Source organism: Sminthopsis crassicaudata, chromosome 4 (assembly GCF_048593235.1).
Source record: "Sminthopsis crassicaudata isolate SCR6 chromosome 4, ASM4859323v1, whole genome shotgun sequence".
In the NCBI taxonomy this organism is placed as follows: Eukaryota; Metazoa; Chordata; class Mammalia; order Dasyuromorphia; family Dasyuridae; genus Sminthopsis; species Sminthopsis crassicaudata.
The window spans coordinates 307,824,618-307,842,909 of NC_133620.1; the positions used below are offsets into that span (position 1 = coordinate 307,824,618).

An 18,292-nucleotide genomic window follows, 5' to 3' on the forward strand; every position below is an offset into this window, starting at 1 on the left:
GATTTGACCCATCACATTTTTTTCTTAACTTTCAATAAGTTTTTTTGAATGTAGCTGGTATCCGTTCAACTTTGAATATTGATATTGTGGTGTAAGAGTCTAGGAGTAAGGCATTTTTTTTATCCTTAGCCTTCCAGAAGAAGTTAAAATGAGGCCATCTTCAGGATTGTTCATTTAGGAGCTTGAGGATATAGACCTTTTATAGAATTCTCATGTGCAATATAAATACTGGAGAAATTTAACCTAGAACTAAGTAAAATAAAGCTATAGGGAAGGAAAAAAATAAAACAGGTTTCCTGTTTGTCTCCATCTTTACCTTTTATTTTCTAGGGCTTATTAAATATCCTGTTACAGAGAAACCGTGCTTTGGTAAGTTAAGTTATTTATTGGCAATTTGAGCTTCAGTAATGATGCTACACACACACACACACACACACACACACACACTCAAAGGAAACACCCATTTCTTCTTTTTCCATTGAGCTTTCCTGAAGATGCATCTATGCTGAGACCTCCTTTTCTGTTTTACATTTTTTAGGCATCAGTGGGAAAATCATCTAGCCCACTTATATTAGTAGCACCTACTCAAGTTATGACATGGCTACAGCAGTACCATGACCATTGCCAGGAGATTCTAGGTGCTGTTAGGTGAGTGACTAGTACCTGTTTGTCTTCTGACTCTACCATTCCCCTTATCTATTCCTTCTCAATAGACTTTAAAAAACCAGAATTTTAAAACTGTTTTGTTTCATAGGCCCTTTGGTAATGTTATGAAACCTGTAAACCCTTTCTCAGAATAGCATTTTTAAAGAAATTAAAATTTTTAGGATTGTAAATGAAACCATTTATGTTGAATTATAATTATCAAAGTACTTGAAAACAAGTTCATGGGCTTTAGGTTAAGAACCTTTACTGTACAATTATTGATCCTTGCTTGGATAGCTTAACTCTTGTCAAAAGGAATCATTCAAAAGGAATCATCTGATTGTATCAGAACCCTAAAAAGAATACTGTGCAGCCTAGAACTAATGACAAAATTTGAGAAAAAAGAAACTTAACGTCAACTTTTTATTTTCTAACTATTTGTGAATTTGAATCCATCTTTGCTTTAATTGTGCTGTTCCTATGGCATATGGTTTTCTGAGAATTTGTCTATTTTATTGGCAATGAGACATGTTTAATTTTATTTCTTAGTAAGTCTATATATTGGCTTCATTAGAGCAAGGTCTGAGCTTTGATTTAATTTTTTTTCTTTTTTTCTTTACATAGTATGATTCCTGCAAAGTGTCTCCAAAAAGGGACTGAAGTCTCCAAACCCATGATTGCAAGATTAATTACTTCACTGCTAGAAAAGTACGATTTGGAAGAGGTACAGAATCTATTAGTTACCTCATAGGGAGAAAAGTGAGATAGCAGGGGCAGCAGAGCCCTTCATCTTTTTTTCATTCAGTTTCAGACTTGTTTGGTTAAGCACTGTAAGAATGCTTTTGGTTGTGCATTGATCCACAAATCAGGATGGAAAATAGTCTACTCTGGTGACACCATGCCATGTGAGGCTCTAGTCCAGTTGGGTGAGTAACTGCACATAGGTAAGAAATTTGGTTGAAAGTTTTTTTGGTTTTTTGATTTTTTTAATGTTTAGTTCGATATTTTGGCAGGTGGAAGAGAATGAAGGAAATTGATTACAGTAGCATATGCTTTAGTATCAGCTTTGGATTCTCCTTGCTTTAAGCAAGTTACTTTAAGCAACTCTGAGGAAGACTATTCTAATCAGAGAAGTGAAGATAATGGTTCTCCTTTCCTAAAAGGCATTTAGATCATGTTAACTTATTTTACTTAGGGAAAGGAGCTACTATGCTTATTCATGAAGCAACTTTGGAAGATGGTTTAGAGGAAGAAGCTGTAGAAAAGACACACAGGTAATTTGTTCCTTAACTCTTTTTTGTTAAATGTGACCTTTTACCACTTCTTGATAGAGCACCTTTGTTTCAGTGTCTTACCAACCTTTATCACATTGTAGGACTTTAGCTAGTGTTTGGTAAGTTTGCAAGCTACTTCAGCTTTAAAGGGGTCTTCTCTCTGGATAAGAATGAAAATGTTGAAAAGAGAATTCATGTACCATATGATTTGGCTCATATTCAATAAGATACCTCTCCACATCTCCCTAAAGTGGTCATCCAGTCTTTACTTGTTGTTTTGCATTAGGATAGCACTAGTTAGAAACTTTTTCCTCTGTGGAACCAAAATCTGCCTCATTGAAGCTTCCCTTTATTGCTTCAGCTCAGCTGTTTTGAGGCCAAGAAGAATAAATATAATCCTTTCATTTGATAGCCCTTCACATATTTGAAGATAGATGTTAAGCTTCTTAATGTAGCCTCATGTTGCATTAAATTTTTTTGTTTCATTATTGAATGATTGATTTACAAAGTTTTAGAAATTTTTCACAGGAACTGTGATCAGACCATGATTTCCTTGTCATCTATTTGTGCAGTGGCTCAACAATCACATTTACTAATTCTTTCAGTTGGCTTCATTGAAAGTTCAATAGTTCATTAGCCCTTGAGAGGGTTATAGGCTTAAAGTTTTAGAAGTCATCCTGAAAATAGCTTAATATATTTAGGAAGTAAGGACTGCAGATCAGAGGAAGAAGACTCTGGTGATCTTATTAAATGTTTATTGAATTCTCCATACGTAGGAAAATTATAAACTACAAAATTGCTAAATTATTTAGGGTTATGCATCTGGGCATAACCCTAAATAATTTGGCAATTTTATAGTTCTTAACTATTTTAAAAACAATTTACATACATTATTTGGAATAATACTCATAATAGTTTGTTGAATGAAAAGTTTTTAATCATCTACATTTTATAGTTAAAAAAATTGATTTAGAAACTTGTATTGACAACGTCATACAATTGCCTGGTAGGTGGTAGACATGATAATGGGCAATCCAGGTTTTCTGATTGTTAAGTCCAATATTCTTCCTACTATTATAGGCTCTGTAGTGTTTTGTAGGGAGTGTGAAAGAAGTAGAAGACGTAGTTCGTAGTCTTAATGAAGTTTTAAAAATTGTCATAAGAAGAAGATAAATGGAGGTAGGTGTTTCAAACCCTGAGATTATTTTATTTTGAAAGTCAAAGGTTTTAGATACTCTTTTGCTTCTTTTGCATTTAGTCAACATTCTGCTTTTGTCATTCATTTATAGCACTACTTCCCAAGCAATTGGAGTTGGAGTGAAGATGAATGCCAAGTTTATCATGTTGAACCACTTTAGCCAGCGTTATGCCAAGATCCCCCTTTTCAGCCCTGACTTCAATGAGAAAGTTGGAATTGCATTTGACCACATGAGGGTATGTATATTCCATCTATTATGTAATTGGGTTGAGGTTTAGGGCAGAGAATTTGTATCATGGAACATTTTCTAACTTTGAAACATTAATTCCAAGCCCTTTCTCCTTTTCTTTATTTAGCAAAATTATTTATTATAGAGTTTTCCTTTTAACTATCCCCAGAATTAATCTAGCCTGCCTGTGATAATGAATAACACTTTGATGGAAGAATATGTACTCCATTGATTCTTACCACAGTTGTACTTGTATTTTTCAATACACCATTATTACTAAGTCTCATGTTCTGAAGTGAGAGGTAGTTAACAGATGTCTGTTATTATGGCATATTATGGTGTGACTATTATTTGTTACTATAATGAAATTAAGAAATAGCTTCTGCTTTTTTTTATAGATCCCTTGAACTGAGAGTTGTGTTAATAAGAGCATGTATATCGTATTGTCACTGCTTTCCCCATGCCTTTTTGTTCCCTAAGCTTTCATTTCTCTCCAGGTTGGCTTTGGAGACTTTTCCTCGGTTCCTAGACTTATTTATCCTCTCAAAGCCCTGTTTGCTGATGAGATAGAAGAGATGGTAGAGAGAAAGGAGAAACGGGAATTGCGACAGATCAAAAAGGCCACTATTAGTTCAGATCACTGTGGGCATGATGATGGACAAGGGCCCAAGCAGACTCATAATGGAGAAGAGGAATATAAAAGTCCACCAATCAAGAAGCTCAAAGTAAACTGAAGGCATCAACCATGGCCCTGGACGGGAGAATAACACTTATGCTTCCTTTCCTTTCTTCATGGGAGGTCATGAGTGGTGGTGAAATGAAGTGATATCTTTTTTCCACTCTAGGGAAAAAAAGAAACAAAAACAAAAAAACCCTACTCTGTTAACTTTGCCAGAGCTACTGTAAAGAGAAAGAGACTTTGAAGGAGAAGAGTGTAATCTCTTGGAAGCTGGACAGTGTGATTTTTTTTCTTTGTATCCAAGTGTCCATCACATAATGCCTTGCAAATATTAGTTATGCTATAAATATTTGTAGAATTGAATTTAAAAAATGAACAAATTGAATCATCATATCCATTTGAAACATGAATTGATTCTTCTAAACATTGTCAGAGAAGTTTTTAAAGAAAAAACTTGTTTTGGAAATACTTTTCAGAAATTCAGCAGATGGCAAGACACGAAATATGATATCCCACTCAGGTAGAACTAATTTCTCTCTATAATGGAAGAAGGGAGAATGATAGGCATCATAAATTTGAATGTTGAAAAGGACTTTAGAAGCTAGCTAATCAAATCTGATCCAATCTTTCATAATGAGGATAATACATTACCTACCAAGGCATCACATTTTCCTTTTGAATAGCTCCAACTGACATCAAGCTTTTATTTGCTTCTTTGCATCTTCTGCTCATTATTCATGGTTCTTGCGAGGCCACGCACACACTGAAGATCTACTAATTTAATGTGCCACCTAATAACACTCAGTCTTTTAGTTCAAACAATTGTGAATTATTACTATGTAATCCAGATCAAACTTTTCCTTTAATATGGTCTGAAATACTTTATGAAATGCTTTGGTAAAGTGTAGGTAATCTCTACATGGGATATTCAGCTATTTAAATTTTTATTTTTTTTTATTTTTTTTTTAAATTTTTAAGGCAAGCTGGTCCTTTGTAATCACTTCTTCCTTTTCTAGATAGGCTTATAGGAGGTAGAGCCCTTAGAAGAGACCTTTGGAGGCCTTCTGCTTCAAACCCCACTTTTTGCACGACAGAGACCTAGAGAACCTAAGTGGCTTGCCCAGAATTACACAGGGACTGTGCTTCAGACTCTGGAGCCAGTATTCCTTTCCCTCTGAACATTTTGCTTCATTAGTGTTCACTTAGTTCTTTGTAATGGTTACTTTTTAAATTTCCCCAAAATTAGGCCTATGATATTCAGGTTTTGTTCAATTTTGCTGAGTTTAGCTTCTGTGGATTACGGGCTAGCTCCCTGGAGGGCCTTGGTCAGTCACGAGTCAGGATAAATTAAAGTCCTTGGTCTTTTGGGGGAGAAGTGAAGAAAGCAGGCAAATTGTCATGAGGCTTCCAAAGATGTGTCCTGGATTCTGGAGTCCAGAGTCACCAGTCTCTCCTCCTTGTCCTGCTGCAAAGTGACTCTGGCCTCTTTTCTATCCTCCCCCCAATCCTTGCCTACAATTATCTTAATACCAAACATTCAGCAAGCACCAACGTGAGAAGAGCCATTTATCCAAATATATGCTAATAGAGCCATTGTGCTTGGTTGTCTGATTCAAGAATACCTTTTTGGAGTTTTAGCCCTCTACAAGCTTTGGCATTCGTAACACTGTTCTTTTAGGACTGTACCATGTAAACATCTTCTGTTTCCTGTCCTTGTGTAAATCTCTTGAACTTATTTTTTAATTCTCTAAGTTGGGGAGTTCCCTGGATTTTCACATTGCTTTCTTAAGACAACTATTTTTCCTGATAGAAATTATTTCCCTTTGTATCTTCAGAATTTCATCACTTCAATTTTCCTGTTACTTCTGGATTGATTTCCCTGCAGAATTTTAATCCATGGGATTCTATTGCAATCCTGAAATCTTAACAGTTTATGTCTAAACTGTGCTTTCTTGTCCTCTGTTTTATATTTTAGAGGGAAAAAGAAGTCAATTTTTTCCTCACCTGGTTTCTCATCATTTTAATCCTAATATCCAATTATATTCTGTGAGAATCAGATTTAACATGAAATTTCTCCTTGTCCTTCCATTTTTTTGAAGGAAGAAATTGACATTAAGACATCTCAAGAAGTGAGTAGCTCACCTGCTTTTGGCAGAGTGAGTATTCCGGTAGATGTCTGCATGATTGAATATGAATATATTATGATTTTAGTTTCCTGAAATTATCTGTATTTCTTTGTTCAAGTGGCCCTTTTCTATCCAAAGTGTTATCTTCTTTAAGGGAGTGTGGAAAATCATATGGTTGGTTGTTTACGACATACCCTACCACTCCTTTGTCCATTATCCCATAATACACACCTGCTTTGTCCTTCCAGTCTTGCTGCTTTATATCTTCCTTGTTCTTCAAGACTTTCAGAGCAATTATAATCTAATTGCTACTTGGGTACCCATAGCAGCACCTACATAGATGCTGTTGAGAAAAAGATTCTCTTACCCTCCAGATTATTTTTTGGCAAAGGCAGGCACCTAAAAGTTGGGCACTCTGTATTAGGGGTATGTGATAATGAGGTATTATTCCCTTTTTATTTTGTTTTGGAAATATAGTAGTTCCTGAATGTGATGAGAGTTAGGGAAGGGAGAACCCCCTTTTGGGTCGGCGCAAAGATAGTCGCGTGATGGTGCAGAGTCCCCTGTAAATGAATTTACAGGCCCTAAAACCTAGATTGATAAAAAGGGTTTATTGTAGGGATTTGAAAGTAAGGTTTAGTTAGTAAAGTTGAAGATAGAGATAAAAGGGCACCGGATTAAGGTTCAGTGGGCAGAAACACTTGGCATGACCAACATAAGGATGCCATGCTTAGGACTTCTGCAAAGTAGCCCCTTTTTAAATGAGGGCTCTTGGTGATCTTGAAGGTGGGTGGAGTCCCAGGTTCCTAGCGAATTTTCTGCCAGGGTCAGCATTGAATAGAATTCAGTGGGTTTAAACTGTGGGGGTTGGGAAAATCCAAGTTAGCTCAGATCTGGTGGGGGATGGGGAAAGCCAGGTGACCAGCATTTGTAAATCAAAGGTCAGCCATGGAGAGGGTTTCTTATTTATTTATTTTTATTTATTTATTTTTTATAATATTATCCCTTGTATTCATTTTTCCAAATTGTCCCCTCCCTCCCTCCACTCCTTCCCCCTGATGACAGGTAATCCCATATATTTTACATGTGTTACAATATAACCTAGATACAATATATGTGTGTAAATTCTTTATGTTGAAGATATCCACTTCCATCAGAATACCTCTTCATACAGCATTGAAGTGTACAGTGATCTTCTGGTTCTGTTCATTTCACTCAGCATCAGTTGATGTAAGTCTCTCCAGGCCTCTCTGTATTCCTCCTGCTGGTCATTTCTTACAGAGCAATAATATTCCATAACCTTCATATACCATAATTTACCCAACCATTCTCCAATTGATGGGCATCCATTCAACTTCCAGTTTCTAGCTACAATAAAAAGAGCTGCCACAAACATTTTGGCACATACAGCTCCCTTTCATGGAGAGGGTTTCTTAAAGGGACCTCAACCCCCATCATTTCCCCCCTCAAACAGCTAAGGCTTAAATTCATTTAAAAAAAATTTGGGGCAGCTTCATTTGAGGCAAGGTTGAAGATTTTCTCCAAAGATCTTCAGAGTAGCGGGGTCCCCTCTTCTTGTTCCCCCCTCAAACTGTCACCTCCAGATGCATGTGGGAAAAGGGGTGATGATCTCCTCTTAACTGTTTCGAGCTGACAAGGGTTGTAGAGATTTGGGGTTTCATGCCAGGTGGTGAGGCGTGAGGTGTGAGGGATGGCAGCAGGGCATCTAGGGGGTGTTCCAGTCAGTTGTCTCCAGTCAGTGTTCTCCAGGCTGAAGGGCATCTGAGAATCCAAAGTTTGAAGCCTAGAGAAAATAGATCTATAGTCCCTGGGCTTCATGGACTGAAATGCCAGAGAAGTTGAGGCAAGAAAGAGATCAGTTTAAGGAAACTGAGGCAGTAAAAGAAAACTAGCACATCAGAACAGAGAAAGATTCTAGAGATGTACCAAATTAAAAGTAGTTAAGGAGTTTTTAAATAGTTTCAATCTTTCCCTTTTAACTTATCTCCCACCTGCAGTCAGGGAATGAGAAAAAAAAAAGACAAAAGAAACTATCCTCACTCTCTTAACAATTTGCATTGAATTGGAATTTTGTTCCCCAGCCAACATTACAAAGGTCTCTCTTCAAGTTAAAACCTGGCCAGGGTCGAAACTTAGAAAAGGAACCTTTAATTGTTGCCAGGGGCCATAAATGACAATCGAGAAAAACAGGAGCTAAGTCAGAAGTTTCCCACCTGCAAGGTTACTGAGACAGAGAAAGGCTGAGCAGATGTTTAGGCTTTATCTGTCCTAGAGCAGGTAAGTGTGCCCTGAGGCTTAAGAAAAAAAAGGGAGCAGTTTTAAAGGCTGCTACGGTGAAAAGCTATATGGAGCAAGCTAGTTTGAGGGCTGAAAGCCTCGACTCCTTTAAGAGCCAGGTAAAAGCTATGGGAGGACTTGACTTGCTTCCCTAGCTCGAAGGCAAAGTACCATTTTAAAAGTTTTGTATCCCCAATTTTCTACTGTGCAGTTAAATGGCAAGTTGCCAAGTCACATGGGAGAGGTTCGAAAAGAGAGAGGATGGGGGAAGGGAGAGATGTTATCTTTCCTAGTGCTTCTCTGGTGGTGATGGTGAGGGCTCACAAGGTCAGGTAGAGACACATCTCCAAGTTCACCCCAATCCAGAGACCTTTCTCCTCATGGCTATAGCCTGAGTGGGAGAAGGGCTCAAACACAGATTTCTCCCCCAGAACAGATCAAGGAGACTGCTGGCCTGGGACCCCCGAGAGAGATGGGGTCCTCAGAACAACCACATTGTGGGGGGGAGGGGTGAAGAAGAGACACTTTCTCTAGTGTTTCAGCGTTCTAGCCTGAGGGCCGGCTTTCTGGCTAAAGAAAAAGGAATAGAAATGCCTTGAGATGCAAAAGAAGGTTTTTTGTCTCTGGAAACAGCCTTCTCCAAACCCAGTATCTGCTAAGGAAGAATTTTAGAGTCAGATGTGTCTAGATTTTGGACAGGTAAAAAGGTTTAGTTTTCTAACTTCTTGCAGCTTCTCTTATCTCTAAAGACAGAGAATGAGATAAAAATAAACCTTTTGTCAGTTCACAGCAATTCCTAAGGAATTGTGCCCCAGCAAGGTAGAGCTCTAACAACTCAAGCCTGAAGCTTGGATGTTCATTGCAAGACAGGGAAAGAAAAGAAAAGTCTTTTACCTTATCCAGAGTTCCAGATTCCCTGGTAGGAACATAGATTTCTCAGAAAAATACTGTGCAAGCAGCTGAGAACCCAGATTGGTTCTGAGAGACCTGAAAAGGTTAAGATTAGTTTTTGGGGTAACAATTTTCAGGGTCCCCGGGCGGACCACCACATGATGAGAGTTAGGGAAGAGGAACCCCCTTTTGGGTTGGCACAAAGATAGTCGCGTACAGAGTCCCCTGTAAATGAATTTACAGGCCCTAAAACCTAGATTGACAAAAAGGGTTTATTGTAGGATTTGGAAGTAAGGTTTAGTTAGTAAAGTTGAGGGTGGAGATAAAAAGGCACCGGATTAAGTTCAGTGGGCAGAAACCCTTGGCATGACCAACATAAGGATGCCATGCTTAGGACTTATGCAAAGTAGCCCCTTTTATAATGGGTGATCTTGAAGCTGGGTGGAGTCCCAGGTTCCTGGTGAGCTTTCAGCCAGGTCAGCATTGAATAGAATTCTATGGGTTTAAACTGTGGGGGTTGGGAAAACCCAAGTTAGCTCAGATCCTATGGGGGATGGGGAAAACCAGGTGACCAGGATTTGTAAATCAAAGGTCAGCCATGGGGAGGATTTCTTAAAGGGACCTTAACCCCCATCAAATGTAATATAAATATATAAAGATTCATGTTCAAAGTATTGGGTTACTTCAGCAATCTCTGTGACCTCTTTATACTCAAGTGCTCTTGCCCTATGCGTACTTTCTAGACTTTTTTACTTATTATCTAAAATTTAAATATTTATGTATAGGCTTTTAAAATATATTTATTTCATTAAATATTTCCCAATTACATGTAAAACATTTTTAACATTCATTTTTTAAACTTTAAATTCTCTCCCTTCCACTCCACCCCTTGAGAAGGCAAACAATATGGTATTAGATTATACCGGTGTTGTGATGCAAAACATTTACGTATTAGCTATGTTTCAAAAGAAAACACAAAAAAACCCAAGAAAAATAAAAATGAAAAAGTGTGCTTCAGTTTGTCTCTCTCTGCATGTAGTCATGAGTACTTTGGAATTGTTTTAGATCTTTGTGTTAATCAGAGTAGCTAAGTCAACTGATCATTACAAATGTTCTGTTTCTACTTACTTCACTTTGAATCAGTTTGTGTAAGTCTTCCCAGATTTTACTGAAACCATCCTGCTCATTATTTCTTATAGCACAGTAGTATTCCAACATGATCATATATACATTTTCTTCATCTGTTTCCCAATTATTGGACATCTCCTCAATTTCCAATTCTTTTTCACCACAGAAAAGAGTTGCTAGAAATATTTTTGAATAGACCTAGTAGTGTCATTGCTGGGTTCAAAACAATATATGTGTGGGCTTTTTAAGACAATGGATTTTATACTTTTAGGTGCCCCAATTTCTATCTTACTTCACTGTAGATTTTTTCTTTGGTATAATACTTGCTGAAGATAGACAGTTTTCAACTTTTCCCATTTTTATTTTTAAGCCTTTTTGATTAGCTTTATAAGATAGATAAATATATTCTTACTAGACTTTACAAGATGTGCTGCCTCCTTGATTAAGGAGACTGCCATTCCTGTATTTTAAGCTATAATTCAGAAGTCCAAATTTCATTTTTAAAGATCATTTTAGTCAACTTAAGCCATATTTGCCTAATATTTTTCTATATCTTGCCTTGAGTGGACAACATGAAAAAAAATGCATTTAGTGTCTAGCCTTTATTTTCTTTGTCTGAGTCTTGGTAATCACTTTCAATACTTTTTAGACTCTTCATCTATATTTTTTATCACTAGAAATGAGTAGTAATTTGCATTGTTTGGTCTTGGGAAGTGTTCACCTTTATCTTGGATACACAGGAAAGACGTTTCTTTTTTTCATCATGTGTGAATAGCTGGTTTTTTTATCTGTGAGTAACGTGACATCAGCTACTACTGCACTACTTATTTTTGTTCTTTGACCCTTACTGAATTGATAGCTTCTTTGAGTTTCCTTTATATATGTAGGAACACAAAAACTCTTTTGTAGCTGCAAGTTCCCACCTCTATAGAATGAGCTCTAGATCTGTTTTTTTAGCTCCCAAATTCACAGTAGCCCTTTTACATTCTATTACTTTGACAAAGGTTTTTGTTTTTTTTTTCCCCTTCTCCACTTCATATGGCCCTTTTTTCCCATTTAAGTGCTGTTTCCAGAGGTGGGGTAGTGGATAGAGAATTGGACCTGTAGTTCAGAAGATTTGAGTCAAATCAAACTTCAGACATTTATTAGCTGTGTCACTTAAGTGAGCAAGTCACTTAAATTCTTTGCTTTAGAATGATTAGGGTAGCTGAGTGCTTTAAGAATGATACTGCATTGGGGGGAACTACAGAGATTCAAGAATGTCCTGACTGCTGTAAGGAGTCTACTTTAATCCTTCTATTGCGTTTGCTTATGTTATATAAAAATTCTATCAAGATACAAAGGGTTGATACTAATGTTTATACACTGGTGCTAGATCCAGTACTACCAGTGTTACAATATCCCCTTTTTGGCGACTAGAATACAAGGAGTAGACATCAGGTGCTCACAAAATTAACCATCCTGGTACAAGCCTTTATCACCTCACACCTTAAAATAGTTTTCTGGCTGGTCCCCTTTCCTCAAGCCTCTCTCAATTCCTAATGCATCTTAATACATTCAGATGACAAAATAATTTTTTTCAGGTACAGATGTGGCTCTCTTCTCAGAAACTTTTCTATTAAAATACTTCAGGATCAAATATAAAATGGTATCATTTAAAGCCCTTCAAATCATGACCTTTTCTTGCCTTTACAATTTTATTAGATTTTATACCCATCTTCTCTATTATTGAGCTATATTGACCTTACTATTGCTTGTAAACAACACTCAACCAGCTTTAGCCTCAAACTTTTTGGCATTTGCCAGTTGTTGTTTGTCCTTTGTTCTCAAAAGTGGACCGTGACATGCAAAATAAATTGAATTTAAGTGAGAGAAGACTGTGCCAGATCACTTGCCTCACTTTCCCCTCTAGAGCCCTCTGGGTCCTGTGGCTAGAGACAGATCAGGATGACTGGAGATGACCTGGAATGCAGTGAGAGACCTTGGCCTTTTTAAATTAAAGGTCTTGAACTGGTCTCAGTTTACCTGAGACCACACCCATTCAGGGATCAAGGCTAAGTAATAACTGAGGCAGGTGATCTTGCATAACCCCTCCTCACTTAAATTCAATTCATTTACATGTCATGGCCTCACCTTCCTGATGTCATGGCCTCACCTTCCTGATGTCATGGTCCTAAGTGAGTAAAGCTAGTCCACAAAGTTAAATTGGTCAGTTGGAAGATTCCCTCCTTCCTTCTTTCTTCCTTTCCTCTCTTCATTTTTCCTTCCCCCTTTCCTTCTTTCCTTTCCTTTCCTCCCTCTGTCCATGTAAGGTAATATACTCTCACTTACAGATGCTCTTAAAAGGATTTGTTTTTCCGTTTGTACCTTTGAATCCTTCCAAGATACCTTAGGGTTTACTGGATGGATTTTTTTCCTTAAGGACCATGCCTTAAACCATTGGCCACTAATAGGTCCTAGGCCAAACCCCTGATTGACTCAGATTGAATGTAAATAGCAGTCATTTTCCGCTTTGGCCAGAAACCATGAGGTCTTCCAGTTTTATTTATTTAGGGTTTTTTGTTTGTTTGTTTTTGTTTTTCCCCCCACTAGGTGAAAGAAGAGATTCTTTACATCAATTGTTACCTAGCCTTATCATTTGCCAAAGACAATAACAAAGAATGTTTTCTCCTTCTTAGGTAGACCTATTGACTTCCATAACTTCCTTGTAGACTAAGCTCAAATTCTTTCAAAATAAGGTGCCCTCCTACCTTCCTTGCATTCCCTTTGAGATTAACTTGCAACTATTCTTATATTTTTTTATACATAATTGGATGTCATTTCCCAGAATGTGAACTTTTTGAGAGGAGAAACTGTGGCTTTGGCCAATCTTTTTATCCCAAGCACTTATTATAGCTTTTTATATACAAAACATATGCATGGGTAATTTTTCAACATTTATTCTTGCAAAAACTTCTTTCAACTTTTCCCTCCTTCCCTCCACTCCTCTCCTAAATGGCAGGTAGTCCCATACATGTTAAATATGTTAAAGTATATGTTAAATACAATATATGTATACATATTTATACAGTTATCTTGTTGCACAAGAAAAATCAGATTTAGAAAAAAGGTAAAAATAACCTGAGAAGAAAAAACAAAAATGCAAGCAAACAATAACAGAAAGAGTAGAAATGCTATGTTGTCACCAATACTCATTTCCCAGTGTTCTTTTTCTGGGTGTAGCTGGTTTTGTTCGTTACTGATCAACTGGAACTGATTTGGATCCTTTCATTGTTGAAGAGAACCACGTCCATCAGAATTGATCATCATATAGTATAGTTAAAGTGTATAATGGTCTCCTGGTTCTGCTCATTTCACTTAGCATCAGTTCATGTATGTCTGTCTAAGCCTCTCTGTATTCATTATGCTGGTCATTTCTTAGAGAACAATAATATTCCATAACATTCATATACCACAAATTTATTCAGCCATTCTTCAATTAGTGGGCATCCATTCAATTTCCAGTTTCTAGCCACTACAAAAAAGGTTGCCATCAACATTTTTGCACATACAGGTCCCTTTCCCTTCTTCAGTATCTTTTTGGGATATAAGTAACACTGCTGCATCAAAGAGTATGCATAGTTTGGTAACTTTTTGAGTATAGTTCCAGATTGCTCTCCAGAATGGTTGGATCCTTTCACAACTCAACCAACAATGTATCATTGTCTCAGTTTTCCCACATCCTCTCCAACATTCGTCATTATCTTTTTTTGTCATCTTAGCCAATCTGAGAAGTGTGTAGTGATATCTCAGAGTTGTCTTAATTTGCATTTCTCTGATCAATAATGATTTGGAACACTTTCATATAACTAGAAATCATTTCAGTTTTTTCGTTTGAAAATTGTTTGTATCCTTTGACCATTTATCAATAGGAGAATGGCTTATTAATAAATGATTATTGACAACTATATTCTTTTGGTGGAGATGAATGACTGGAAGGAAAGGATTACCTAAAAGCTCTTCATTATGTGTGGGTGGGAGATTCCCATTTTCCTGTAGTCATAACCTTTTTCCTCTCTCATGATAAAGCAAAATTGACTTATTTGACCTTAAGAACTAGGAACTTAACAAAATTGGCTACTTCTTAACCATTTCTTTGGGTGTTGATTCATATGAGATAATTTTGCAAAAATAATGTTAGTATTCAGCTTGATAATGTTACAGTAAAAAGATATTTCCAGGAACTCATGGATGAGGAAAAGGCTAATAGAAGACTAATAGACACTTGATTTACCTCCATTTTAGAGTTTTTTGAAAACATGTATTTGAAAGAATACCATCACCTGACATTTTTAGGGTGTTTTTCTACTGACCAAGCTCATTTCATTTTCACAACAATCCTGTGAAATTGGCAGGACAGGTAGTTCTATTTTCCTTTTTCATTGATGGAAAATCACGTTAGAAATTAAAGAATTTGTGTCCAGGTCTCACAGTTGGGTAGTGCAATCCTGGGTTTAGAACTTATATTTATTGATTCTGAATGAGATGAGGTGACAGTTGTGAAAATCGAGTAACTACTTCAGAGTTTGAGTAGGCCTGAAGGATTTTGAGCATTGATTCAAGGGCATAATCAAGTCCCTTTCCTGCTACCCTCCCATGACACAATCTCCTCCCTATTTCAGTCAAATATGGGCAACTATGTACTTATTGGTCAAGTTCAATTTCGTGGGTAGATCTTGAGTTTAGAATGTAAGACTCTCAGCCAATGAGGATGATGGTCAGTGGTGGGAGGAGGTGTTTGCCTTAGGGATTAAAGGGGCTGTCCTGCCCACAGGAGGCGCTTCCTCTCTAAGGAAGAATGTACAATAAACTTTGCTTTACTCTAGAGATCTCTCCAGCTTTTTAAATAAATGGTGACCCCTCACCATTTCTGTACCAGACAATTCCTCTGAGATACCAACTTAGATAAATTGAATCTGAGACTTGTGGCTTTCATTTTTTTTTTCTTTTTGGTAAATACAACAAAATATTCCATACTTAGCAACAATAAATACTTTAATAACATTATTTTTGACAATTTATGCATGTATAAAGGTGATTCCTCCACCTCTTAATACATTTACAAACTAGATAATGAGCTATACTTGCTATTAAATGTGCAAAGCCTACAACATCTTTAATCTGCAAATCCTGCAAAGAATTATTTTACAATATGTTGGGGAAAATAACAAAGCATTTAAGTTTTCATTGTACATTTGTACATTAGTTTAGATGAAACATCTCAAATTAAACAAATATAGAGATTTTATATATACAAATATGACATTATAGTATGTATATTTTTCCAAAGGATAAAGCCTTAAACTTTTATGTTCATGCATGACCTGAATTTAATATTTCACTCCACTTATAATTTTAAGCCAAAAATTTTAATCCCTTCTGCCCTGCAATCATTTCTTGGATCAGTGGTCATATGTCCTTTTCCCTCATCTCTCTTTCCCTATCACTATGTAAATCAAAGGATTGGTGTGATTAATGCCATTGAAGAGATTTTGCAAATTCATCTTATAGCATTCATTTGCCTGTTCCATTTAGTCACTCCCACATATTAGGACATGGAATTATTGCTATAAAATTGTAACTTTGTAATAAAGAGATAATTCACAGGTTGATGGACATGAGCATACCTTGCAAACCAAATGCTTACGAGATCCTAAGACTTTGCAAGCTTGTATAATCAAGTGATTATGGGATCATTAAAAGAAAACATCATCTTCAGAACTTATAGGTCTTTCTATGGATGTGAATTCTCCATCCTTGAGAAGAGTGGGGCAATCAACTAACAGGTAGGATTCCACAGTTTGAAATAGACCAGTGTTTGGATGCAAGAGAATTTTCACAACTCTTCCTTTTGGGAAATATAAGGATTTATTACACAAACAGTATCTGGATAGAGAGAGGCCAGATATTACTCCACACAGGGCTGAAGATAAAAATTCACTTAGGTACCAAGTCAAAAGGCAATGATTGGAGAAGGCTAAACTTAACCCCTAAAACAAAACCACTGTATCATTAAAACTTGCCATAGATGAGATCAATGGTTTTCTTTGAAGTCCAACTTCATGTTGGAAGTGAAAGAACAAAGTTCTAAGGGAGAATGCTTAGCAAGAGCACTGGACATATTCATCCTTGAAGTATTTCTGGGGGCATGTGTATGTACAAGAGTGTCGAGTAAGGAGGTGCAGTGTCAAAGGGCAGTGCTTTCTGACTCTTCCTCTGAGTCTCTTTTCTCAGTCCCTGATTGTCTTGTCATGTGCTCCAGGAGACCAGGGTGGAGTGAAGACCCAAGCTCTACGTGGATAGAAGGGATATCAAAGTGGAAAAGATCTGGAAATGGGCAAAGAAAAGTCATTGATATAGTGCCTCTTACTAAAAAAGTGCAAGTAGAGTCAGCATTACGAAGCAGGAAATTGTGGCCCATTCCAGAACCTCCCCCCACACACATCCACATACCACATGCATACTCATACACACTTTTTTTTTTTTAAAGAGATGATTACATTTATTATTTAGTCTACTACTTAATGCAAAGATGAGAAATGTTTGTGATTAAGCTCTTCTTGTTCCTATTTTGTAATAAGATTGGAGAGACTAAGACATCCAGATTCTATCCTTGAATTGCATTAAAATATGAAGTAATTCTTATTTTATTTTTATTTTTTTCCTGAGGCTGGGGTTAAGTGACTTGCCCAGGGTCACACAGCTAGGAAGTGTTAAGTGTCTGAGACCAGATTTGAACTCGGGTCCTCCTGAATTCAAGGCTGGTGCTTTATCCACTGCGCCAGCTAGCTGCCCCCTGAAGTAATTCTTTATTGGTAATTTTGTCCTATTTCAGTACTATAATGGAGAAAAAAAACCCAGCCTTCTGGATACTGAGAAGGTTCCAGTTAATTGCCTAGCCAGCTCTTATGAAGAGTGTAAGAAGGTAAATCTGATGCTTCCTGCCACTTCCAAAAAAAAGCTTCAATTGGATTCTTCACCTCAACAAGCTTAGGAATAATTGGAAATATATTAGATTTCTGTTACATAAGGAAACATGAAGTGCATTGATTGGAATTGGTTCTCTGCCCTTAATTTCAGTCACAATACACTGGCCCAAAGCTCTTAAAGCTTTGGCACTATCCTCTATTATGACAGATCTAAAATCCTTCTTGATCACCCTTAAAGTTACCTTAGTTCCTTTGAAAAGGCATTTTTTCAGGAGATTAGGTCCTCATGAGGGGCAAGGTGGGATGTAAAAGACTTTGCATGACTCAGAGGAACAAAGTGCCTGTCATTAGGCCAATGTATGTATGGAAATCCTAGAACATCTTTAATTGGAGTAATTACCCTTGTTTGAGATACTGTTGGTTGAAGAAAATAATAATTGTAGTTTAATTTAATCCTCTTTTATATACACACACACACACACATATATATATATATATATACATATATATATATATGCACACACATATTAAACATATGTATATATTCCTTAAGTAGTTCTTAAGAACAATTAAGCTAGTGGTAAAGAAATGTGGAATTAGTAAGAAGCTGCAGAGCTCCAAACATTGGATTGTGGAAAACTGTAAAGTACAGATTTTATAAATGGGGTTTACCTAATCTAATCTAATCTACTCCAAACACAAAATTTAAAGATTTGTGATGATGCAAAAGAAGCAACCTAAGTCAGATTTCTTCTGGCAGAAATATTAGGAGAATATCTCCCAGTGTCTTCAGCTAAAAAGCCAGAACTTAAACAATTTGTGATACCATTTCTCCTTTTCCCCTCAACCCCCCTAG

At 36.8% G+C, this 18,292-nt stretch overlaps 2 protein-coding genes across 6 annotated transcripts in view; one reads left to right on the forward strand and one right to left on the reverse strand.

Annotated features, from left to right (window-relative positions):
* Positions 1–4,449, forward strand: part of ELAC2 (elaC ribonuclease Z 2) — a 64,608-nt gene extending 60,159 nt beyond the window's left edge. The window contains exons 18-24 of the mRNA XM_074312023.1: positions 331–369; positions 539–648; positions 1,270–1,369; positions 1,451–1,571; positions 1,841–1,919; positions 3,209–3,353; positions 3,844–4,449. Coding sequence (XP_074168124.1) covers positions 331–369; positions 539–648; positions 1,270–1,369; positions 1,451–1,571; positions 1,841–1,919; positions 3,209–3,353; positions 3,844–4,080 — 831 coding nt within the window. The 3' untranslated portion in view covers positions 4,081–4,449. The remainder of the gene's footprint in view (positions 1–330; positions 370–538; positions 649–1,269; positions 1,370–1,450; positions 1,572–1,840; positions 1,920–3,208; positions 3,354–3,843) is intronic.
* Positions 4,450–6,565: 2,116 nt separating this feature from the next.
* The window catches only part of ARHGAP44 (Rho GTPase activating protein 44), a 175,502-nt gene continuing 163,775 nt past the window's right edge, over positions 6,566–18,292 (reverse strand). For all 5 annotated transcript variants that reach the window (XM_074312027.1, XM_074312026.1, XM_074312029.1 and 2 more), the window contains one exon: positions 6,566–16,834. In XM_074312027.1, the coding sequence (XP_074168128.1) occupies positions 16,695–16,834 (140 nt within the window). In that variant the 3' untranslated portion in view covers positions 6,566–16,694. The remainder of the gene's footprint in view (positions 16,835–18,292) is intronic.